Genomic DNA, 25,089 nt, shown 5'->3' on the forward strand with positions numbered 1-25,089 from the left:
CGGACGAGAACTCAGACAAAACAAACACACAGCTACTGGATCGGACAGTGCACAGACAGGCCATAAACGACATTCATCGAGAGACTCTCACCACCTTCTTAAGCTCCCGACACCCGAATGCCGTTAGGAGTCCAACCATCTCCAATCGCAGACGAAGAGCTCCAACTTCCCTCAGAGTCCCGCGCAACCTTGGCACAATTACTTTCTGGATATTGTAGCAGGTCGAACTCCTACTTATCCAGAATCGACCCCGACATACTAAACGTATGTCCAGCATGTAAAGGTACCCTGCACGACACTAACCACTTTTTCACATGCCCCATTAAGCCCACTCATCTAACACCCCTCTCTCTCTGGACCCAACCCCTCGAAACAGCTAGTTTCCTGGGCCTACCGTTAGATGAGCTAGACGAAGACGACCGGTGATTACGCTACACTGACAGGGCAAAGGTACTGCTAAAACAACAATCACAACCACATATAAGAAATTATACACACACACATATACACATACATTCGCGCCACGGCCAAGCCAAGCCATTCACTGATTTTTTTACAAACATGTAATTTCTCCTCCTTTTGTTTGTTTTGGAAAGGGGGACTGACGTCAGACTTGTCAAAATCGCGAAAAATAAAGTAACTGTTTGTGAAAGACCCCACCTTCAGTATTCAATCCACCATGAATACTAAGAATTATGCAATTTGCCTTTAATTGGGCATTAATTACAATTATTTTTCTCTCTTTATCGAGAACTTAACTAATAAATTATTTAAATTTTTTCAGAGCGACAAAGAAAAACAAATATGTCGAAATTAACTAACTTTTATACTTATTACCTTAAAGGCCTCTCTGCCTTTTATTTAACACTTCTTTATAGTTTTTCCCCATAAAAAACTCTTCGCCCTACCACAAAAAATAAGAAATTCCTTTTTTATGGGTTCCTCTATGTAACACATCTAAATTTTATTTGAATCCAAGCAAACGATTATTCATTGTTGTTTGTAGTGAATGTGGTGTTGTTCTTGTTGCTATTGGAAATTCATTTAGTTATGTTACGAATTCCATCATTTTCAACGGTTCAATATTAAGCAATTACAAGAAAGTGTCTGTTTTTGGTTTAATTTGTTGTTCGAATAAATATTGCGTTAATAATTTTTATATATTTGATTTTGCTTTTCCGGGAAAAAACAATTCGAAGAAAAAATTTAATTGTACTCTTTTTAAGAAGAAGCTGAAATTTAAATTATTTAAACATACATTCAATTGTATGTATACATGCATAAGTTTCATATATATGTGTAGAATTATGTCGCATATTATTTATATTATTTTTTTTGTTTGTGTAGTGCGAAAGAATGTGCTCTACATTTAATTTAATTTTAAATAAATTTGTTAGTAGTAGTTATATTTTTGGTGGTATTTTTATCTTTTAAAGTATTTAATTTTTTATATGCCATTTTTCAGCTATTACAAATTGTTTGTTTTCATTTTTGTTTCGTTCATTCATTTTAAGTTTTCAAACAAGTGATACTAGAAAGAATTATCACTTTTGTATTTTATGTAACGCATAAATGGGCTTTTCACCCCATACTATATTTTTATATATCCTTTGGTCATCTTATAAATATTTGTAAGTTAAAATAAAATATTTTTTTAATATTTATAGTTTTATACGCATCAATTCATATTGTAAGTATTTTGATAAAGTTTTAACTCTAAGATATATAATATAGGTATATTTTAAATTTCCTTTTAAAACGAACGACATTAATGACGTTTAAAGGGATTTCCTTGTATTGTTCTGATCCATGGCAACAAATGTCACTGCAGTTTGACAGATGCCACCAAAACCGATACTTTCGATTATACGATTACGCTTGCCTCCTTTCACAATAACTTTACTATTTTCTGAGTACGAGCTAGAACTTTGGTACTTGCCTTTTCATTCATTTTGTATGATTTAAAAAACTCACCATACCAGTTTTTACCGTTCAATTAAAACAAATAGTCCCAAGCGAATAACCAAAGACACACGTTATTTTTGTAGGTTTATAACTATAGAATTTAAAATAAAAATATATACCTATAATAGTAATTTTTGTCACATTTTGCATGACTTCATGTAAAAAAAAATTTTGACACTTTTTCCACAACTTTTTTGTTAGGTAGAAGACTTTTCCAGTATAATTCGCAAAAAAAAATATGTGTATTAATTTTAGTCATTTCGTTGCTTTCGAAAAATTGTTCATCTAATCTTATACAAACTGCACTCCATTGTTATCGATTGACAAATATCGATCGTGTCATTAATTTCACAAGGGACATATCTAAGTAATGGAAATTGTTGAAGATAGTTTGGCTGAAATTAAGCGCCAATTTGGGGTTACGTATCGGCAGAGTTTCCAGCTGCGCGGCAAATTTTTATCTTTTGATTATAAGCATTTTATGTGGAAGAAATATTTGCATGATTGGCAACAAAATAAGGGAGTCACTAAACACATACACAAACGATTATATTTACAACACATAATGTTATAAAAATATATATATATCAATTTTTTGTTTTCTTTTTGTTAACTTAATGTTTCATTGCCTAAAAAATATCACAATTGCGCGTATGCTCCTCCTAGTTAACTATGCGATGACATGAAAATAAAAAGTCTAAGGATGGTACTCTTCGAGGGATACGATTTTCGCAACACCAGTTAACCGTTACATATATGTTGAAGCACTATACGTGTTTAAATGGAAGAAGTATAATTCAGAAACAAAGCCTTACCGGAAATCCTTACAAATCTAAGACAATAAAGGGCAAGGAAATTTATTTATGCGAATTTTAGCTTAAATGTTTTACCCACATTATCAATTATACAGTTATGGAATTTGGTGTTGAATATCTTTAAGCGCATCTTTATTATTAATATATTCTATATAAAGCCTCAACTAAAAACTGTATCTTCAACAGGTCTATAACAGACACATCAATTCTCGCATGACAAACTGATAAAAAAAAGTCGATTACTGCAAAAGACTACCCCTGCTGTTTAATATATTTATTTCCACTTGTTATATTTCACCTTGCGCGAAGTAGGCACAGCACTGTCAATTCTGCAATTTACTCGCCATCCCACTATACACTGCCATCAATTCTAAAACGGTTTCAGCTCATACTACTTCCTACCGCCATAAGTATACATCGGAAATCCGCTTCAAAAGCGCCCTAACTACGTTTTGTCGTTCGCATTATGCACTTGTATTCGTTTTTCGTGTAATATTTATTATTGTATATAATGTTTAATTAATTTGTTTAATAAAATGCTTTAATATTTGTTTTTATAATATACTTAACAATAGATAAGTTTGAATAAAGCATCCGCTAACGGTTAAGCTTGTTAAACATTTTGCTAATAATGCAATAATATGTACGCTGGAATACTATTTATTTGTTGTTTAAATATCATAACTGTATTTATTATTGCAATGCTTTTCCGATTATTTTCTTCATTTAGTTTGCGTGCATAATACGGATTTATATGTAGCTACGTAGGTGTGCTAATATTCTGTTTAGCTCGCCTTTTGTCGTAAATTATTTATTTGCTTGGATATTCGCTTTTTGGTTGAGTTGTTTTTTAATCGATAACTAATCGCTATATATCGATAATAAATTGCTTTAATTTATAGTACGCAACTACAAAGAGCGCTTTTAACTTGAACTAAAAAAATTTGTTCATATTTGTATTTCCCACTTTGTCTAACTTTCGTATATTTATATACTATTTGTTGCTAAGTGCCTCCGTGATTTTAAGTTTTGCTTATCTTCTTTTAGTTAAAGTTGTAATAAAATATTTCTTTTGTTCACCCAACTTCTTCGTTTTGAGTATCGGTCATCTCACTCATCGTAATCCTCACGCGCTTAAACTACCCTTCACACTGTATGTGCGTGTATGTGAGCCCACCCTGACTAACCGTCTTTTAATTCCTTTTGGAGGGTTTACTAAAGTATTTTCTTGATCGTCAATTACAAAAATTACGTTTTGGAGTTGAAATAAATATTTTAAATTTGTTTTGTTGGTAGTTGTTTTGCCAATAAGGAGGTTTTCTTTATTTGGAATAATTTCGTTCAAAAAAGTATAAGTATTATTTATGCAGTATTTTATAAATTATGTGATTTACATAGCTATGTAGTATATATGTATATAAAGTGTAATTGTGTTTTTGTTTTTAGTTTTTGTAAATATGCACGAATGGCATTTTTTCGCCTACAAGTCTGTCTTCCTGTGTAGCTGTGTTTAATACAGGAAAGTAGTGAGTCACTTTGGCGTAATACGGTTTTTGGAAATGTATGAGTTCGTTACATGGTTTTATTATAACTTATTATGGTGGTTTTGTTAAGTGGTGGTCTTTAATTCGCTAGTCTATAGGTTTTTTTTACTGCCACACTTGCTTCGAACGCATCATCATATTCAGTTTTTGTTTACAAATAGTAGGTAAATATATATGTCTGTATATAATATGTACGGATGTGTTGTATATAATTCATCATCAAATGCTAACGTGCATATCATATCTGAGAGTGTATAAGTAGATATATATGTATGTTTTTATTTGCTTTAACTATTTCGTTTGCATTTTAATATGTGCACTTAATTGTCCCACAGTACTTGAGATATTGTTCAAATTCAAATCGTACGCGTTCGTTACCCCATCGTTCACCATTTCGCAAAATCCCTGCTCACAATCGCAGTTAGTTTGGTATCTTTGTTGTCTGCTAGCCGGCTTTGCATCTCCACTGCATACACATCCATACACACTTACGAAACTGTAACCATTAAACTGCCAAAAGAAAACTCCAAACTCGCCAAATTTCCTCTGCTTTTGCACACTACTCACACCTCAATATTGGCAACGACGACTGGCTTTTTAGGTGTGAATGTTAGTTGTTGTTGTAAACAGTTTAAAGTACGGTGCAGGAGGACTTCTCACGGAAAGGATTAACCTTTTGGCTGGAGAAACCAGTCAATAGGTAATCCTCCTGCTCGTGCTCTGTGATGTATTTGATCATCTGAGCACAGGACTCGGAGATGGGTTGACGAACGATGGCCGCCTCGCGGCGCAACTGATCGACGACAATACGTTGTTGTTGCAGTGAGGATGACATTACGTCCATAACGGCTGTCTCGGATAGGCCTATGGTTGAAAATTTGCACAATAGATGCCGTTGGTAAAGAAATAGCAATTTTTTCTAGGTTGCTAGGTGGGTATACGAGTAAGTGTTGCAAATTTTAAACGTTAACGTTTTGCAAGTGCATAAAGGGCTTGTTGAATGTGTGAAGGTGTTGTTGAATGGTGATATAGATGGTAATGGTTGTGTTGGTGGCAATATGGAGGACTAACTAAAATTTTATTTTATTATTTTAAGTTTTAGATTTGGATGTGGAGAGTTGTTAATTTTTCTTGAAAAGCTGCTGCAAATATGTTCAAAAGAAAGAAAAAATGCAAAATACATTTGTAGATACGCATTGACGAAATATTTTTTTTTTTTTTTTTTTAATTTTTTAGAGTTTTTTAGTAGTAACATTTAATGCACAATTCAGACAGCTTTACATAGAAAGAGGCGGGAATATTACGAGAAGCAAATTGTTTTTAGACAGAAGGTACAGACACACTTGCAAAACAGTTGTCAGTATACACAGATGAAAACATTTTTAAGTACATATGAAGGAATCATATTAATTCAAAGAAGTATACGAGAGAAATAGTTGTCTATGTATGTATGTCACTGTTAGTAAGTAAAACATTTTTAAATTACATTCGCACTAATAGTGATTTGCTGGAATTTTAACAGATTTTTTTGTATGCATGCGTACATACACATGTGTGTATGTTTTAGGTAATCGTGTTGGAGGGACAGCCGTGGTACGATATATCTGTATGATCTTACTCTCACTGCGGTGGCATTTCGTATTTTTTATTTACTTTTGTGTGAACTCTGAATAACCAAATGTGCAAAAAAAATCTATTAAAAATCCAGCTTTATCACTCTTAATCATGCAATTTTAAACCAAAAATTAATGTGTTCGTGTGTATGTTGGCAGGTTTAAGGTTGTACATAAGTTAGAGTTTTGCTCAGCCTAAGTTTTATTTACAATGAATGCAATATGAATCATTTTTTTTCGTACAAATTCAGTCGTTCAACTGTAGATAGTACATAAGATAGTGTTCATACTTTTAAGTTCTAGACAATCAGTACTTTAAAATGAGCGCATAACCTTTTTAAACAAAGAAATTGTTTGAACGAAATTTTAATTTCGTTTCTTCAAGCATGTTATGGTAACCACAGCGAGAACTTATTTCCATACATGGTGCACTGTTTGAAATTTGCATTTCCCTTTTAGTTATGCGCGCAACTATCACTAGCATGCGGCATCAGGATTCACTGCACCCGGTACAAGAAATTAAATATAATGTACAAATATACAACTCATGCATACAAAATATGCAAATACATAAAACGTTTAAGAAAGAGCACTTAATTAATATATAAAATTAATTAGTTATATTATTATGTTTTTTTAACATCTTTGAAAATTATGAACTTAGTAATATTGCAATCATAGACCATTGCCACCAGTAAAAAAAACATGCTGTTTACTCTCCTTTGATTAAATCGATTAATCATTAATTTTTAAGCAATGTTGCCCTTAGAAAGGGGGCGTAGCATCCATGACGGTAGAGGTCAATAGCAAGGATAATAAAATCACCAATTCCATAATGAATACCAAGTTAGCGTGCCTATTTATTGCAAAAAAAGGCGTTTATTACAATTTTCAATACAAATGGACATCTAATAATTTTTTCTTGTGCTACCATTGCCGAACTACATATGTATTCCAAAATTTTCGCTGTTCGCAAATACAAAAATCATGCGCTCATTTTTTTATACACTATTTCACAACACGGTAAATGCTAGAAGCTATACAGAAATAGTTAAAATAGGTTAGTAGTTTACCAGCGCCTTTGTGGGAAATAATATGACTTCCTTCTTTTTAATGAATGAATTCAACGTGAATAAAAATTGAGACGATACACACCCTAGAAACTTTTGCCTTTGACAGCAATTTTCATTAATTTCAGCCTTTTTATGTATTTGGCATTTTGTTTTGCTCGCAGAAAAGGAAAACAGCTAAGCAATTTAATAGAATGCCCATTGTAGTCTGAAATATGAATGTTAGAAAGAAATAGCTAATACATACGTTTGCAATGTCAATTTTGAGCCAGAATAGCCAACTGTTTTAAAATGTTTCCAATTTGATGTTTCGAGACAAATTTTAGTCAAAATTAATTTATTGATGTCCATGCAAAGTAGATTTATTTCAATATTATATAAATATGATGGAGCCCGAATTAAAGTTATGAAAGCTTTAAAGCTCAGTTGGCCTTGACTTAGCATAACTTATCATAATTTGATATAAATTTAGACATTGGTAAAAATTATTCATTTCATCAATATTTTGTTTTTATATCTTCTACGGCATTTGTTTGACGGCTCGTTATGTTATTATCGTTTGTACATTCTGTCAAAAAAGTACCGCGAATTATTCAATAAAACGCAAAATAATTGTTTAATCATTGAAATTTATTCTGTCACCTTCAAAATAGGCTCCATTCGAAGCAATACACACTTGCCCACGATTAGTCCAGTCATCAAAGCATCTTTTAAACGCGTTTGAAAAATCTTCTTCAGTTTCTTCAGCGAATTCTCCTTAATGGCTTCTATCGACTCAAAGCGGCGTCCGCGAAGTAACAATTTAAGTTTTGAGAAAAGGAAAAAGTCCCAGGGGGCCAAATCTGGTGAATACGGTAGTTGTTCGATGATATTTGTCGAGTTTTTGGTAAAAAAAGTGTTCACAATATGAGCCTTGTGAAACGGAGCGTTATCATGGTGCAAAGTGCATTAGTTTTCCTTCCACAAATTGGGCCGCTTCCGACGCACATTCTCTCTCAAACGTTGCATAACTTGCTAATACTATTCTTTATTTACCGTAGAACCATTTGGAACGAATTCCGAGTGTACAACACCATGATAATCAAAGAAAACGAGTAGCATGACTTTCATCACATGGATAGCCCCGTTCAGCCGCCTGTTGACTGGTTTGCATGTCAAACTCATATACCCACGACTCATCACCTGTTATGATGCGCTGGCTAAACGGTGGGTCCGAATTCACTTGCTCAAGCATGTCTTCAGCCACCTTCTTCCGATGAATTTTTTTAAAGAAATGCAACTCTCTTGGAACGAGTCGAGCAGCCACGCGTCTCATGCCCAATTGAAGGTGTAAAATGTTGCGAATTGATTCGTGAGATACGCTAAGGTCACGAGCTACCTCCCTCAAACTGAAACGATGATTTTCCAACACCATTTCGTTGACTTTGTCGATGGTTGATTGTGTATCACCTATATTTTTTGCAATATACATACTCCGGTCCCTGCATTCGTGGCTACACCATCTCTTGATGGCGAATTTATTTATTTTTCTCTAATTGTACTTCTTTGTAGCTAATTACCAGCTTGTAAATAAAAAGAATTTAAGTTGCCGATGCTCACGACTTTAATAGAAGTTATAATTCTGGGCCTAAGTCCCTTAAATTGGGTTATTAAGTTTTAACTAACCCTTAGCACAGCTCGATAAAACAGGTTTTCCAAAAATACTAAGTTACGTTAAGTTACGCAAATTAAGTCTAGACTCACTTTTCTGAACTTTTGCGTGCATTCTACAAATTACACGTTTCACTTAAATTACACTTATAATACGTTCACATATAAGTAGATGATCTACTTTTTCGCGCTTAACTCAAAATCCGTAATTAATCCGAGATAATAACGATACTTTTGACATACAACCCTGTGTTTTTTGAGCTATCGATTATATTATTACGAATGTAAGGAGAAACATCAAAATAAAAACTAAATGAAATGTATGCCGGCAAAGAAAACAGGGCTGTAAACATAATTCTAATAAAATTGTTGTTAAATATTATTAATTATGGATTCATTTTACAGAAAAAGCGTGTGTCGATAAACGTTTTGTCGTCTTATTACTTATTATAAAATGTAATATAGAATACCCCATGCGAATGAAGCTATAATTTTTTGCAACCTCAGTAAACGTCGCATACGGATTTCCTCTAACTGTTTATTATAAATAATTTCTATGAATAAAAACTTCTCAAAGCAGTTTTGACAGCTGATTGTCAATTTTGCAGGTAATCTGCCATATGCGAACGGGCAGATTAATTTCCTAGATTTATAGATGATTAATGCATATGTGAACGTGTTATAATAATGTAATAATATAAACCATCAAAAACCTTTTTGTCTTTTAAAATTGTGAATGGTTCATAAACATTAAATTTTAGAGGGTGGTTTGCTCAGCTGTTTTAACACCCTCTTGTTACTATCGTATTCCAAAACAAATGGCACCAGCTTTCATGAGCATATTCATGCAAATAGCAAAATCTATTATAATTAAAGGGAATGAAATTGACACGTTATATTAATCAATTGTGGCAGCGCCACCGAGATACCGATGAAAATTGGTATATGTACTTGTTTTTTGTGGTACTTCGCGTTGTGCTTGTCGTCATTCCGCAGCAGGGCTATATACATCCCGATGAGTTTTTTCAATCAGTGGAAGTGATGACTGGTGAGTTATAAAACATTTCACCCACTTTTTGGCTAATATCTACATATTTATAAGGCGATCATTTTCGGCTGGAGCATGTACGCACCTGGGAGTTCAACAACACAATGCCGGTGCGCAGCATAGCACTGCAATTTTTTCTACTACGTGTTCCATGGAGTTTCTTAGAATTTGTTGCTATGTACATCCGCCACTATTTGGGCATAGAACTATTGCAAAGCTATACTTATTTGGTATTTCCGCGCCTCATAATGTGTGGATTGTCCTTTATCAACGATTGGGGCATGTATCGTATATGTCGTTTGTACAGCCTTCACTATGAAATTCGACTTTTAGCCCTCAGCAGCTCTTGGGTAATGTTAGTTTTTGGTACACGCACATTTTCCAATACGATTGAATTGGCTTTATGTTCCTTGCTGCTCACACTTGTCGCCGAATGTATGATCAAAACGAATACTATTGTCTATAAAAAAGAAATACTGGAAGACCGTTATGATAAGGCGAAATCTATAAGCGAACGCGTCAAGATGTGGCGCTTATGCAAAGCTTTGCCAGCACATAACTACACTCATACTCTGCTTGTGGCCAGCATTTGCGTAGCAGGTGTTTTTAACAGACCAACATTTCTGTTCTATGGTGCGCCAGCGGTATTCTATTGGATGTTGCGCGGTATGGGCACGAAAACCATTACGTTCCGGGACTTCAATCTACGTATGTTACTGTTCTGTATGAGCGCCTTACCAGCGTTCATCCTTTTCATAGTTTGCGATTCTTTTTATTACAAATACCTAACTGTTGGGGAGCTACAAATGTTGCAGTTGAGCATTAATAACTTTGTCAGCACACCTTGGAATTTCATTAAGTATAATTTGGATTCGAAAAATACTGCCCAGCATGGATTACATCCGAAATACATACACGTTTTGGTCAACATACCGATGCTTTACAATGTGCTTGGTGTAGTGGCGCTTATATCTTTCGCGCATCTATTAATTCGTTTCTTTCGCGCCGAATATCAAGGTTTACCGCGCGCGCAAAGTATTATCAGCTTAATGTCCAGCGCTATATTTGTGCCACTCTTCTTTTTATCGCTTATCAATCACCAGGAGGCACGCTTTCTTCTACCGCTGCTTTTTCCAATCGTTCTACTGCATGCACCTAAACTGTATCATGGGCTTTGCCCAACCTACCCTTTCAAAAACGAACATCCTTTGCTACGAAAAATCTATCATACAGTGCTATCTACACAAGCGTCGACCAAACCGTTGATGAAAACCTGGTACATGTGCAACATTGGACTAGCCATCTTCTTTGGATTCATCCACCAAGCAGGCGTATTTCCACTAACGCAACATTTCGAGGGCGTAATGCAAACGAAGTCGCCCGCTCAGCATATACATCTCATTACCTCGCACGTTTACAGCGTGCCGCTGACTTTTGTAAATGTGCCCAGCTCACAAGTGTTGCATATGATGCGCGAAACTGGACAACGCTATCGGCGTCACAAAGATTTCTACATATACGAATATGGAGGCCTCAATATGCCACAGCTTCTGGACAAAGTCAAGCTCATATTTACCCAATGCGAAATGAAGTATACCACAATGCAGCAGAAATATCGTTTATATTTGGCATTGCCCACCGCTCTGAGTGATCATATGGCTGCGGAATTGAAACTGGTTGGCGCAAATACGTATATGCGTCCGCAATTAGTGCGCGTTTTCTACCCGCATTTGTCGACAGAAGCGCTGCCACGTTCGAGCGCGTGGCATAGTCCTTCGGCGTCTTTACATTCCAAATTTAGCTATGACTATGTCAGTGACCTGCTTCTATCCTTTGTGCGCGAGTTCGGCTTGGCGCTCTACGAGATACAACCGCAACACAAAATTCAGACAGAGAAGTTGCATACTCGAAAGGTGTCGATGCGGAGTGCATAGGTGCCCCGGGTACTACACTAACATTAGAATACATAATTTTTAACTACGCTTTTTATTTATGAACACAATGCTTCTCATTCTAGTCATAGGATACCTTCGTATGTAAATATGAATGTAGTGCGTTTTGGACTTGGCATTCCACTTTTGATAAGTGTTTCTAAAGTATTTTTTCTTAAGCAATAAAATACACCTTAAGCTAAAACTATTTGTGATTAAAAGGGTTAATTTTGCCTCCGACGTAGCCGAATAGATTGGTGCGTGACTACTGTTTAGGAGTGCGTAGGCTCGAATCTACGTGCATGAACATCAAATAAGAGGTTTTTTCATGTAAAAATTTTCCAATTTTGCAGACGAGATGTTAACAAAGCAATTAGATTGTGTAAACTAAAATACTATGAGCAGCAGTTTAGTACTGCAGTGGGTTCGAAGCAGACGTGGAACAAAATACGTGCGATCGGGATTGGGAACAAAAATCAACCTATGCTAGATCTAGGTGATGTTAATGTAAATGTACTAAATGAGAATTTTGTGTGCTTGCCCGGCTCTGTTAATAATATATGTTACGACAATTACAATTCTAATCTTAAAGTTGTGATGTCCAGTTTTTGTTTTGAATGTGTCGATGATTGTGAGGTAGTACAGTCCATACTTAGTGTCAAGTCGAATGCGGCCGGTCTGGATGGAATTCATCCAAAATTTATAAAATGCCTGTTACCAAAGATCTTAAAATATCTTACCTATGCTCTGAATACCGTCTTAACCACGTCAATCTTCCCCAACTCTTGGAAGAAAGCCAAAATCATACCTATTAAGAAAGCGAATGGAGACTACCGCCCGATTGCAATACTGCCGTTCTTATCCAAAGTTCTTGAGCGTATTATGCATCGCCAAATAAACACGTTTTTGAATAGCAACGCCTTGGTGAACACATTGCAGTCGGGGTTTAGATGTAGTAGGAGCTGCACCACAGCACTCCTAAAAGTGTCTGATGATATAAGGCTCAACATTGACAAAAAGCATGTGACCTTTCTAACTCTACTTGACCATTCAAAGGCATTTGACTCCGTAGACCATAAGCTCTTAATTCTGAAGCTTAAAAACTTATTTAGCTTTTCAACGTCGGCCTTGACTCTTATAGAAACGTATCTTAGTGACCGATTACAAGCCGTATGTAGTGATAATACCATGTCAAACTTTCTCCCTGTAACCAGAGGTGTACCTCAAGGCTCTATCCTTGGCCCTCTTTTATTTGTCTTGTACATTAACGATTTGTTCGGTGTGATTAAATATAGTGATGTCCATGTATATGCTGATGACGTTCAATTATATGTTAGTTGTCCCATTAGCTGCATTGATATTTGCATAAGCAATATGAATTCTGACACAAGCAAGTGGGCTTCTGAAAATGGGTTAATTCTTAATCCTGATAAGTCCCAATGCATCGTTATTTACAAAAATCAAGCTCGATGGCTATACACAAGTCAAACTAAATGGCGCTGAGATTAAATATGTGGACAATGTTAAAAATCTAGGGGTTACATTTAATAGAACTTTGACATGGAGCAACCACATTTTTACTGTCATAGGCAAAGTTTATGGTATGCTCCGAAATTTATGGACAACTCAATATTTTACACCAGTAAACACTCGACTGCTACTAGCTAAAACGTATTTGTTACCAACGTTACTGTATGGTTGCGAGTTATATACTCCTTGTGATAGTGTGTGTTGTAGTAAGCTTAATGTTTTGTATAACAACATTGCTAGGTACGTGTACTGTAAAAAACGTTATGACCATATTTCAGTATTTGCGAAAAAAATTGCTTCCGTATCCTTTAACGACTTGCTTAGGTTTAAATGTTTAGTTTTACTCCACAAGATCATAAACACTCAAAAACCCAGATACCTCAAAGATCGACTTATGCCTTCAAAGTCCTGCCGCTCGTTAAACATAGTCCCGATGAAATACAGTTGTTTGGTGACTGAACGTCAATACTTTGTGTTCTCTGTCCGTCTTTGGAATACCTTACCTTACAAAATTAAACGTATAAAAGAAAGCTCGTGTTTCAAAAATAAATTGCTTCGCTATCTTGCCGAAAATTGCTGAATGTACTTTAAATCTCTTCCCATTAATCCCTACTCCTGCTACCACTATTTTTTACCTTACTTTCCTTTTAATACTTTCTCCAACTTATACTTCTTTACTACTATCTGTAATTTTAATTTTAATTTTGATTTTACTGTTAATCCTTTTATGTCAACTATTCTTAAGGTCAATCATTGTAAAAATAACCTATGGTTGTATGTTTTGACTTTAATAATAAATAAATAAATAAATAAATAACTTAATTCCCAAGAATTCGCTCTCAAAGAGAAAAATATTAAGGGGTAATATACAGTTAAAATGTTCAAAAAATCGATTAAATTTTTTTTTTTTGCTTAATGTACGTACATATGTATTTTTAAGAATACACAGAGAAAATTTAATATCGTTAAGGTGAATATCCGGTGAAAATTTGAAGTTACACGCAAATTTAAAAAGGCGTTTCAGAGTGCTTGAATGTAAATACAAGGCCGGAGCGGAAGCGCGTTTTTCTCAAAATGATGTTTTAAAAGTCGGTGACCAACATTAATCGAAAACGGCTGAACCGATTAGTCTCAAATTTTAACACGAGCTTCTTAAATATATTTTTTGGTAATTAATCGAAGATTTTTTCTCACCGATATATATATTTTTTATAAACAATTTAAGGCCGAAATTTTGGACAAAAATCGCTTTTTTTGAGAAACCGCCATTTTGTCAAAAAAATTATTTTGCTTATTCCTTCGATTAATTACTAGATTTAACATTACTTTAACGGAATCTGTTTGGTTTTTTAAATTCAGAGGATTCAGTTCAGGTCACCGCCAAACGTCTTTTTGAGAGGAGCTCCCGGACATCAGCTGTAGCTCCTTTCCAAATAAATATTTTTACTAATACTAAGTCTTAAAATACAGTTAAAAGATAACGTAATATGTATACAAATTTTTAGGTCAATAAATTTAACAGTTTTCTCAGATTAAAAACTGGAAACTTCGCTTTTTTCGGCCTTCTAACTGTGTATAACCCCTTAAAAAAAGTACATGAACGCAAAACAAGTAACAAACAGCTGATAAAATTGTTGGCAGGACAAATCGCAAAAATTAAAAAAAAATTTCAGTTGAGCTACTTCGTATTAAAATGAAAAATTAAGCAAATAAAATGCAAAATAACGAGCTTTGGCATAACATGAATTTGTTTTGTCGACAATAATTCGATCCATTTCATCATCGCTGTCAGATGAAGAACATTCCATTAGCAATTGCAATTAGAAAGTTTTACCCCTTAACGGCCGAGAGCTTTTTTTTGTAATACTCGCCCATAAGACGACGGAAAATTAGGTAAAACGTTTTTGAGGATGAAAACTTGAAACTAAACATTTAAACTGATTTATTTAGATATGAACTCAATATATTTACTTGATTTATAATTTTATATGATCAACGAACCAGGGATGTACAATACAAAGTTGCAATATTTCTTAAAGAAAACTACAGCGATGGTAAATAAATTAAATGAAAACTGAATTCTTTTTATGCCCCCATATTGGGGCCTTTCGTTTTCTATGGCATAAGTACTATGTTACCGTAGCGCGGGACCTTTTGGCCGTTAAGGGTGCTTATTTTTCCTATGCAATCAGCTGTTTTTCTCGCTTGCGAATTCTTACAATTAAAAATGTTTCCAGTCAAAACTTGCAACTTCCCCTCAAAATTAAATGTCATTTTGCTCTCTCACTTTCCCCTACTTTGCAAGTTTTTTTGGTACATGAACACCAAATCGTGATAATTTGTAACAATAGTTACAAACTACATATTTGCTTCATGAACAGATCTAATAGAAATATTTTTTTCTAAGAGCGGCCGCCCCTCGGCAGACAACGAAAAAGCTGCGAGTGTATTTTGCCGTGAAAAAGCTACTCATGAAACCATTTGCCGTTCGGAGTCGGCCTAAAACTGTAGGCCCCCTATTTGTGGAACAACATCAAGACGCACACCACAAATACGAGTAAGAGTTCGGCCATATTAGTGTACGCGTCAATTAATTATTTATTTAATTTTTTTTTTGCTGATTAGTGTAAGAAACTTTTTGAAGTAAAACTTCGTAGGCGTCGATGGACGAGCGAGAATGGAGAGTAAAATTTCAAGGTCATGCACCGTTTTGGCCATTTTCGTTGCGCGAGAGAGAAAAAAGATGTAACGTAGAGGAAAAGGAGAGAGAGAGATCTATACCTTATGTACGAGTATATCTTAGATACACTTTAGGCTATTTTTCCTGTTAGTTATTAAGTATAATAATTGTATTATTGTACCTAATCATAATAAATAAAATAAATAAATATTTTTCCTGATTTTTTCATTGTGGTTGCTAATTTCTGGTGAGGAATAACACTGCCTACATTTTGGCGCTTATTTGTTGGTGCAAACTTGTAGGAAATATATTTTTGGTGCCTACTTTTTGGCGTTATATTTCCTTGGTGCCTCCTGTTTGTGGCTTTTTTTGGTGCTTATTTCCATTTCCTGGCTAGTGCTTGTGCATACTATAAAGTACTATCCATTCCGGCGTCGGATTTATTGGTATTGCCTTGCGGTAATTTGTGCCCTTGCTGCGGTCCTGGAATCTCTGCGTTTGTGCGGGTGATAAACGCTCGGAGTTGAGCGCGTTGTTGCCTACGGTTTGTGTCTGGCGCTTACCTACACCGGTCGACCCTTCTCCGTTTTTTGTAAATTTTGTCTATTTGTATTCTCTGCAAACGTTGTGAATTTATTTATATAAGTTAACACAAAATATGTTGAAAACTCGATATATCTTGGCACATATGAATTCAAGTCATTTTCATATTTGTTTCCCAATATTTAGTTTACACGCGCGGTCATAAAAACTATGTTGTCAGCGAATATCGTTGACAAGTGTGTCGACGACATCCGCTGCCCATATTCCCAGACAAAAGTAAAACGAAATTGAAAACGCATTTCCGTTCATAAAACTGCAGCGTCTGACTTACAATGCGAAAGCATTAACTGCAATGCTTTCGCAAAATTCCATGGAAATCCAAATAGCCAGCTTATGGCTCAGGTAGTTGATAAGTTTAACTTATTGTCAAAAATTAATTCACTCTGTATTTGAACTTTCAAGAATAAACTTCGTTTTGATAACGAAAGGCATTTTTTATTTTCAAACATTGTCCGCGATCTTTCTCGAGGAAAGTTCGCGTTAGTTATTTTTTTTAAGATCTTAGTTTAAAAAGATCTAACTGGCGCCCGAGCAAATTATTTTGCCAACTCGAAGTTTGCAAAACCGCGAAAACGAGCAAAGTATTTTGCTAACTCGAAGTTAGCAAAACCGCGAAACCGAGCAGCCTGGTATAAAAAATATACCACGGAATCTAAGCCTGTACGTGTCCGTCCGCAGGCACCCGTTCGTTTAGTGTACTGTAAGTGAATCCTTAGTAGTGACAAACAAAACGGAAAAAATTCACGCAGTCGGAACGGTTTTAAAACTAAGTGAATTTAATGATAATAAAAAATAAAAAAATAAAATCATCATAAACTTTTAAATAAAACGCGTTATTTGGTGTGAAGAACTATTCAATATAAATGCAGTGCGTTCTAATCTAAATAAATAATTGAAAAATCAACTTTAAGAAAAAAACAACAATAGCGTCACCACAACCACCGAGCCATAGTAATCTCCTGACACATATACAACAACAGCAACAAGTGTATCACCATCAACAACGTGCCCTAGCTTTTCAAGGACATCAACAACAACAACCAGCAGCAGCACAAATGTCATCGGCAGCTTTAATTATTGTGTAAGTTAAAATATATTAATTTTTTGTTTTAAAGAAATATTGTGAAAAAATTTTTTGCATTGTAAAAGAAAAATTTTATAAATCCTGAAACGAAAGAAAGGATAAAATTAAGAGATAAGACATATTGATATTGTTTAGAAATTTTTTTTTTTAAATAATTGAAATAGAAACAAAAAGCCGAAACAAAGCTTGAAAGAAATTTATTATACAATAAATACAGAAATTTAATCGAAAAATAAATTAGCGAATATTGAAAAGCAAATTTTGTAAATTTTAAAACGAAGAAAGGGCGAAAGTAATAATCGCAGACTTTAATTTATTGCTAAAAAGGAAAAAAAAACATTCACTGTCAAAACTAAAGCTGAAGTAAAGCTTCACGGGAAATTATTATTCGAAAAATGTCAAACCCAAGCAATCTGGTACGACCAGCTAGGCTAAGCACAAACAACGCAGCCAACCCAAATCCTCAAGACCCATCCGACTCCAACAATCCTCCAACCCAAAGGCAAATAAATTTTCCAGACCTAAGAGAACTAGTTTCACAGATAACCTTAGAAGTCCTTAGCAGTCAAGCACCAGCAATTGTGCAGGCCGCACTCAATCCCAACGCGAATTTTGTTAACATGGTAGACCAAACAATAGAAACACAACATCTAGATAGTTTAGGCGACCTCGACAGAATTCCCGACGTTGTTAAATGCTTAAGGGATTTTTCAGGCAGACCAGGGGAGTTTAACTCTTGGAGGAAGAGCGTGGAAAGAATACTCAGAATTTATGAGCCCTTACGCGGAACAGCAAAGTACTATGGAATCCTAAACATAATTAGGAACAAAATCGTAGGAAACGCTGATATCGCGTTAGAGTCCTACAACACGCCGTTGGACTGGACAGCCATCGCCAAATGCCTTACACTGCATTACGCAGATAAGAGAGATGTGTCAACACTGGAATATCAGATGACAGGACTCGTTCAAGGCAACTCTACAGTACAACAATTCTATCAGGCAGTGTACTCTCATTTATCCCTTATCCTCAACAAATTAGGTAGTCTGGACACAGGAAAAGAAGCTTTAAGCTTACTTACCGAGACTTATCGAGGAAAGGCCCTTGATACGTTTATCAGAGGTCTCAACGGAGATTTACCGAGACTGCTAGGTATGAGAGAGCCTGCGGACCTTCCGCAAGCTCTACATTTGTGTCTCAAACTAGAGAATCAGAAATTTCGAACTCATTATGCTCAAAATCAAAACGACTTACCACTAAGGAAGCAGTCTTACTATTCACCACCACCTTTGCCACAGAGAGGCCCCAATAATCAAAGACAAAGACAGACTTTCTACCCCCAATTAGCTCACATACCTGGATTCCAAAATAACCCAAGACTTTTTAATTACGAGCAAGTACCAACAAATAGCAACCAGCCAAGACAACCCCCACCTAGACCCTTAGCACCCAAACCACTACCACCGCCAGAGCCGATGGATATCGACCGAAGCATTCGCTCCCGACAAATAAATTACGCGAACAGACCTCAGGCAAATCAATTCCTGGGAAAAAGACCACCCCAACCATCCTCTCAAAGGAATATCCAGCCTAACAAAACCAGACGCGTATTTCACATTGACGCAGGCAGCGAAGACACTTACGAAGGAAATGACGATTACGACCAGACATTGACAGAATACGTCGATTCCATAGAATCAGAAAACAGGGACGAAGAATTGGTATTAAGCGACGTACATTTTTTAGGATAACCAGCTCTTCGCTACCATACTTCGAATGTAAAACGAAGAGCGGAGAAGTGTTAAAATTTTTGGTGGACACAGGCTCCAGTAAAAACTATGTCCAACCGAGGTTAGTAAAAAAAGAAATACCTAACGACACCCCATTCCTCGCAAAATCAGTTGCAGGAGACATAAAAATTCAATCGCATACTTATGTTAACTTATTCAATTTAGACGATAAGCTCAAATTTTACGTCATGCCTACCTTAAAATCTTTCCATGCAATACTGGGAAACGACAGCTTGAGAGACCTGAATGCAGTCATTTTTACTGACAAAAACCTCATGGTTATCCGCGACAGAATCAAAATTCAACTTAAGCAACTTAGTAGCCAAAGTATAAACTCTATCGGACTACAAGACGAGCACTTGGCCGATTACCAAATGGAAACTGTAGACACTTTAGTAAAGAAATTTCCGAATCTCTTTTCGGAGCCCGACGAAAAACTAACTTACACGACAAAAGTCACTGGAGAAATACGAACTACTACGGACACTCCTGTTTATAGTAAATTTTACCCATATCCAGCTTCGCTTAAAAATGAGGTAGAAAAACAAATCAGTAAACTTCTAAGTGATGGAATAATACGACCATCACGATCGCCGTATAATTCCCCAATTTGGATTGTGAATAAGAAACCAGATTCACAGGGGAATAAGCAGTATAGAATGGTGATCGACTATAGAAAGCTAAACTCACTGACAATACCAGACAGATATCCTATCCCAGAGATAGCAGACGTCCTGTCTCAGCTAGGCAATAGCAAGGTATTCTCAGTGCTCGATCTCAAAAGTGGATTCCATCAAATTCCACTTAGAGCCTCGGACGTAGAGAAAACCGCATTTTCCATAAACAATGGAAAATACGAGTTTACCCGTCTGCCATTTGGCTTAAAGAACGCACCCGCGGTATTCCAGCGTGCGTTAGACGACATCCTTCATGATTTTATCGGAAAGATATGTTACGTCTATATAGACGACATCATCATTTACAGTAAGTCAGAAGAAGAGCATGTACGTCACATCGAAAGTATTTTCAAAACATTGGAAAACGCCAATATGAAGGTACAACTCGACAAGTGCCATTTCTTCAAACAGGAAGTGGAATTTTTGGGGTTTGTAATATCACAAACCGGCATAAAAACTAATCCAAAGAAAGTCGAGGCGATAGTTAATTTTCCTGTACCAAAAACTTTGAAAAACTTAAGATCGTTCCTTGGCCTCTCCGGCTACTATCGTCGGTTTATAAGAGACTACGCTAAATTGGCCAAACCTTTAACAACAATGCTAAGAGGCGAAGAAGGTCATGTGTCAAAACGTCAATCTTCTAAAATTGCGATAAACCTCGATAGCGCAGCAAACGAGGCTTTTAACAAAATAAAAAACTCCCTAGTCTCAAAAGACATTTTATTATCATACCCTGACTACGACAAAGAATTCGAACTCACGACAGACGCATCGGACTTCGCGCTTGGAGCTGTCCTTTCCCAAAAGGATAAGCCCATAACTTTTATTTCTCGGACATTGAGTAAAGCGGAAGAGCATTACGCGGCAAATGAGAAGGAGATGCTCGCCATCATCTGGGCCCTAAACTCTCTTCGAAATTACTTGTATGGTTCCGCCAAAGTAAAGATTTATACAGACCATCAACCGCTTACTTATGCGCTCAGCCATAAGAACAATAACAGCAAAATGAAGCGCTGGAAGGCTATACTCGAGGAGTATAACTATGAGCTTCACTACAAGCCAGGAAAAAGTAATGTTGTAGCCGACGCCCTGTCAAGAATTCCATTAGAATCGGGAGTCCATACCATGTCAGAAATGACTAAAAGTGACAGCAGTTCAGGACAAAACCTTATCTGCAGCGTCGAAACACCTGTAAATGCATTCAAGAATCAAATTATTTTTGATCCGGATTTAACCACTGCGTATAAATTTGAAATAGTTTTCCCTACTATTCACAGACATACAATAATTTTGACAGATTATACTCCCGAACAGCTAATTTCCATTCTGAAAAAATACCTCAATCCATCTGTTATAAATGCTATTAAAGCTCCAGAATCGTTAATGGGAAAAATTCAAGAAATTTACCCTCTCCATTTTGCTAAAATTCGAATAAGATTCACAAGCCTTCAAGTGGAGGATGTGAAGGATGAACGCCAACAGGATGAGATGATTATAAGTACACATAAAAGAGCACATAGAAATGCCAAAGAAAATAAAATACAAATTCTCGAAAAATTTTACTTCCCTAGTATGAATAACAAGATTAATAGAATTGTCAAACAATGTGTAGTATGTAAGGAGAATAAGTATGATAGGCATCCATCGAAACCTGTTCTCAAAGAAACACCGATACCGACGTACTCTGGGGAAATTCTTCATGTGGACGTTTACACAACCGATAACCAACTCGTTCTTACAGCCTTAGACAAATTTTCAAAATATACGCAGGTCAAGGTCATTAAGTCAAGAGCCGTCGAGGACGTGAAAGAACCCCTTCGAGAACTTATTTTCCTATTCGGCGTTCCGAAATGTATCGTTTTCGATAACGAAAAATCATTTAACTCAGCTTCAATAACCTTTATGTTACAGGACCAACTAGGAATACAAATCTACAAAGCTCCTCCTTATACGAGCACGGTCAATGGACAAGTTGAACGCTTTCACTCCACCTTAACGGAGATTATGCGTTGTCTTAAAACCGAACGCACTTACACTACTTTTATAGAATTGTTAGATAGAGCAGTTTATGAATACAACTATTCAATACACAGCACAACGGGCCAAAGACCACTTGAAGTCTTTTTCGGACGGAGAATAAGTACTGACCCTGAAACGTACGAAAAAGCAAGGCAGGACAACATTCAAAGACTAAAAGATAAACAAGCAACTGATCTAAGTATTCATAACAAAAACCGAGAGCCCATCAAACAGTTTGATCCGGGAGAAATCGTTTATGTAAGAATTAATAAACGCATAGGGACCAAACTATCACCTAAATTTAGAAAAGAAATAGTCAAAGAAAATAGATCTACCACAATAACTACAGAGTCTGGAAAAGTAGTCCACAAAAGTAACATAAAAAATTGAAACAATATTTTATCTTATTACAGCACCTTTTTGACAATTTGCTTCTCTGCTGCAACCGAGATGCAAATTTTGAACTATACGATGTCACACCTTGTGACTATTTTTAATGGACCAGCGAGAATACAGGACGGTACATTTAAACTAATCCACATCATAGAAATAGACAAGTACAAATCCATTGTTGACGATGCACAGGACCAAATCAGACAAATCATCCCAAAATCCAATCCCTTTTTCCCACTCCTAATGCATGAAATATCCCAAATTCACAATATCCTAGAAACCATCGAACCTGTGGAATCATCCAGAAAAAAAAGAGCCATTAATATAATAGGTACTGCCTGGAAATATATCGCCGGATCTCCGGATCACGACGACTTTGAAATGGTGAAATGCGCATTAGATCAAACTATCCAAAACAATAACCAACAAGTCATTATAAACGACATTTTTACAGAAAGGCTAGAAAACCTTACTCAAATAACAAATCAAATATCCAAGGTTATGAAGAACAATAGTGATTACGTAAACGAGGCTGCACTCACTATGCAAATCAAGCTCAGGTTTACAAAAGAAGAAATAACTAACATTAAATATGCTATACAATGGGCAAAACAAAATATTATAAATTCATTTTTGTTAGATAAAAAAGAAATAAAAGTGGCATTAGAAAAAATTACAAATGACAATAATGTATTTACATCAATAGAAGAAGCTCTTGAATTTGTAAGCATTAAGGTTCTGTACAATCAGAAAAAACTTTTATATGTTATTATCATCCCGCTCACTAGTAGAGAAGAATTTGATGATATTATAATTAAGCCTATAAAGAAAAATAATAGAATCATAAGTACTAAGTTTAATGAAATATTAAAGAAAAATAATAAAATATTTGGCATAAAAAATGAGTGTACTACAACGAAAAATTTTAAGATTTGTAAGAATGACGAATTGGTAAACATATCCAACGATACTTGCATTCCACCGCTATTAAACGGAATGAATTAATCTTGTCCAATTTCTTACGGTTACCATATACCTAAAATAGAAAATATTTCTCCAGGTGTAATCCTCCTCAATGATTTTATCGGGACAATAAATAATAAAACAGTAAATGGGACATTTTTAATCAAATTCCACAATGTTACGTTGCAAATAAATGACAAATTTTATAGAAACTGGGAAGCTCCACTTTTGGAAGCTTCACCACCCACAATTCAGCAAACGCCGGTTGAAGATGAATTCATAAACCTATTATCCTTGGAAATGTTAAACCACTTGCATATTAATAATACCAAGCGTATCCATGAGCTTAGGTCAGACTCTGCAATCACCAAATATACAACTTACGCATTATTCATCCTTTTAACTATATGTCTTATCCTGATAAAGCTTTTTACAAGAAATAAAGAAAAGGCAATTCTCCATACCATAGATCCTAACATGAAATTTATACAATCTTCGGTTGCTAGAACGAAATCATATGAGCCAAAGCCGCACAAAATTGATGACCTACCCTACTTCTAACGATTGGGGACAATCGTTTTTAAAGGGGGAAGAGTTAACACAAAATATGTTGAAAACTCGATATATCTTGGCACATATGAATTCAAGTCATTTTCATATTTGTTTCCCAATATTTAGTTTACACGCGCGGTCATAAAAACTATGTTGTCAGCGAATATCGTTGACAAGTGTGTCGACGACATCCGCTGCCCATATTCCCAGACAAAAGTAAAACGAAATTGAAAACGCATTTCCGTTCATAAAACTGCAGCGTCTGACTTACAATGCGAAAGCATTAACTGCAATGCTTTCGCAAAATTCCATGGAAATCCAAATAGCCAGCTTATGGCTCAGGTAGTTGATAAGTTTAACTTATTGTCAAAAATTAATTCACTCTGTATTTGAACTTTCAAGAATAAACTTCGTTTTGATAACGAAAGGCATTTTTTATTTTCAAACATTGTCCGCGATCTTTCTCGAGGAAAGTTCGCGTTAGTTATTTTTTTTAAGATCTTAGTTTAAAAAGATCTAACTTATATATTTTTTTTCTCTCTCTCTCTCCCATTCTCTCTCGGGTCTCTCCCTCGTTTTTTGTCTGCCTTGAAAGTTTCAATTCTGTTACACGCACTTTTTTTTTAACTGTAAAAACTTCAGATAAAGAGTGTAATAAGGCGATTTACGCTTTTCGTCTTCAATTGGGTTCTATAAATGATGTTGATTGCATCTCGCTCAATAAATTTCATATTTAGAAATAATGCCCGATTAATTGAAGGCTGTCCGTATTGGGTTTCTATTTTCTAACAGTGTGAGTGCATATTTTTCCTAACAACACTGTGTTCTGGTGAGTTGACTGTGCGCTGCTGAGTTCTGTTCGCTACAAGCGTGGGTATACAAAACTGGAACAGCGAAATTATATTTTATCAAGCACTCACAGCATAGCTGTATTCCACGTACTACTACAATAACAACAAAAACACTTTCACAAACAATTCATATTTAATTTCTTTAAGTGCATTTTTTTAATTATGTGAATATCGGATAAGAAATACAATAAATCAAATTTTATGAAACGATGCATACGAATATACAATATTTGAACTTATTACTAATGCAAGTCTTTTCACTTTCGTACAAATCAATGATTGTTAAAAAAATAGTAAATGGTAAAGAAAAT

At 35.5% G+C, this 25,089-nt stretch overlaps 2 protein-coding genes across 4 annotated transcripts; one reads left to right on the plus strand and one right to left on the minus strand.

The window, feature by feature from the left end:
- Nucleotides 1–4,060: 4,060 nt before the first annotated feature.
- Nucleotides 4,061–7,169, minus strand: LOC128866200 (guanine nucleotide-binding protein subunit gamma-1). Of its 3 annotated transcripts, none has more exons than XM_054106741.1 (2): nucleotides 7,093–7,169; nucleotides 4,061–5,188 (listed from the first exon to the last, which is right to left on the minus strand). In XM_054106741.1, exon 2 carries the CDS (start codon nucleotides 5,166–5,168, stop codon nucleotides 4,956–4,958), a length of 213 nt encoding a protein of 70 aa, XP_053962716.1. In that variant the 5' UTR covers nucleotides 5,169–5,188; nucleotides 7,093–7,169; the 3' UTR covers nucleotides 4,061–4,955. The 3 variants fall into 3 exon arrangements, with proteins under 3 accessions (XP_053962716.1, XP_053962715.1, XP_053962714.1); XM_054106740.1 differs by having other exon boundaries at nucleotides 7,011–7,134; XM_054106739.1 differs by having other exon boundaries at nucleotides 4,061–5,466; nucleotides 7,011–7,134.
- Nucleotides 7,170–9,410: 2,241 nt separating this feature from the next.
- Nucleotides 9,411–11,836, plus strand: LOC128867426 (GPI mannosyltransferase 4). Its single transcript, XM_054108620.1, has 2 exons — nucleotides 9,411–9,705; nucleotides 9,760–11,836. The coding sequence occupies exons 1-2, from the start codon at nucleotides 9,537–9,539 to the stop codon at nucleotides 11,637–11,639; spliced, it is 2,049 nt and encodes a 682-aa protein (XP_053964595.1). The 5' UTR covers nucleotides 9,411–9,536; the 3' UTR covers nucleotides 11,640–11,836.
- Nucleotides 11,837–25,089: the final 13,253 nt, after the last annotated feature.

This window comes from Anastrepha ludens, chromosome 6 (assembly GCF_028408465.1).
Source record: "Anastrepha ludens isolate Willacy chromosome 6, idAnaLude1.1, whole genome shotgun sequence".
Taxonomy (NCBI): Eukaryota; Metazoa; Arthropoda; class Insecta; order Diptera; family Tephritidae; genus Anastrepha; species Anastrepha ludens.

Bases quoted from the DNA above. Each gene is read 5' to 3' on its own strand.
- LOC128866200 (XM_054106741.1), bottom strand. From the start codon at position 5,168: ATGGACGTAATGTCATCCTCACTGCAACAACAACGTATTGTCGTCGAT.
- LOC128867426 (XM_054108620.1), top strand. From the start codon at position 9,537: ATGAAATTGACACGTTATATTAATCAATTGTGGCAGCGCCACCGAGAT. The intron at 9,706-9,759 runs GTGAGTTATAAA...CATATTTATAAG, and splicing joins ATCAGTGGAAGTGATGACTG to GCGATCATTTTCGGCTGGAG.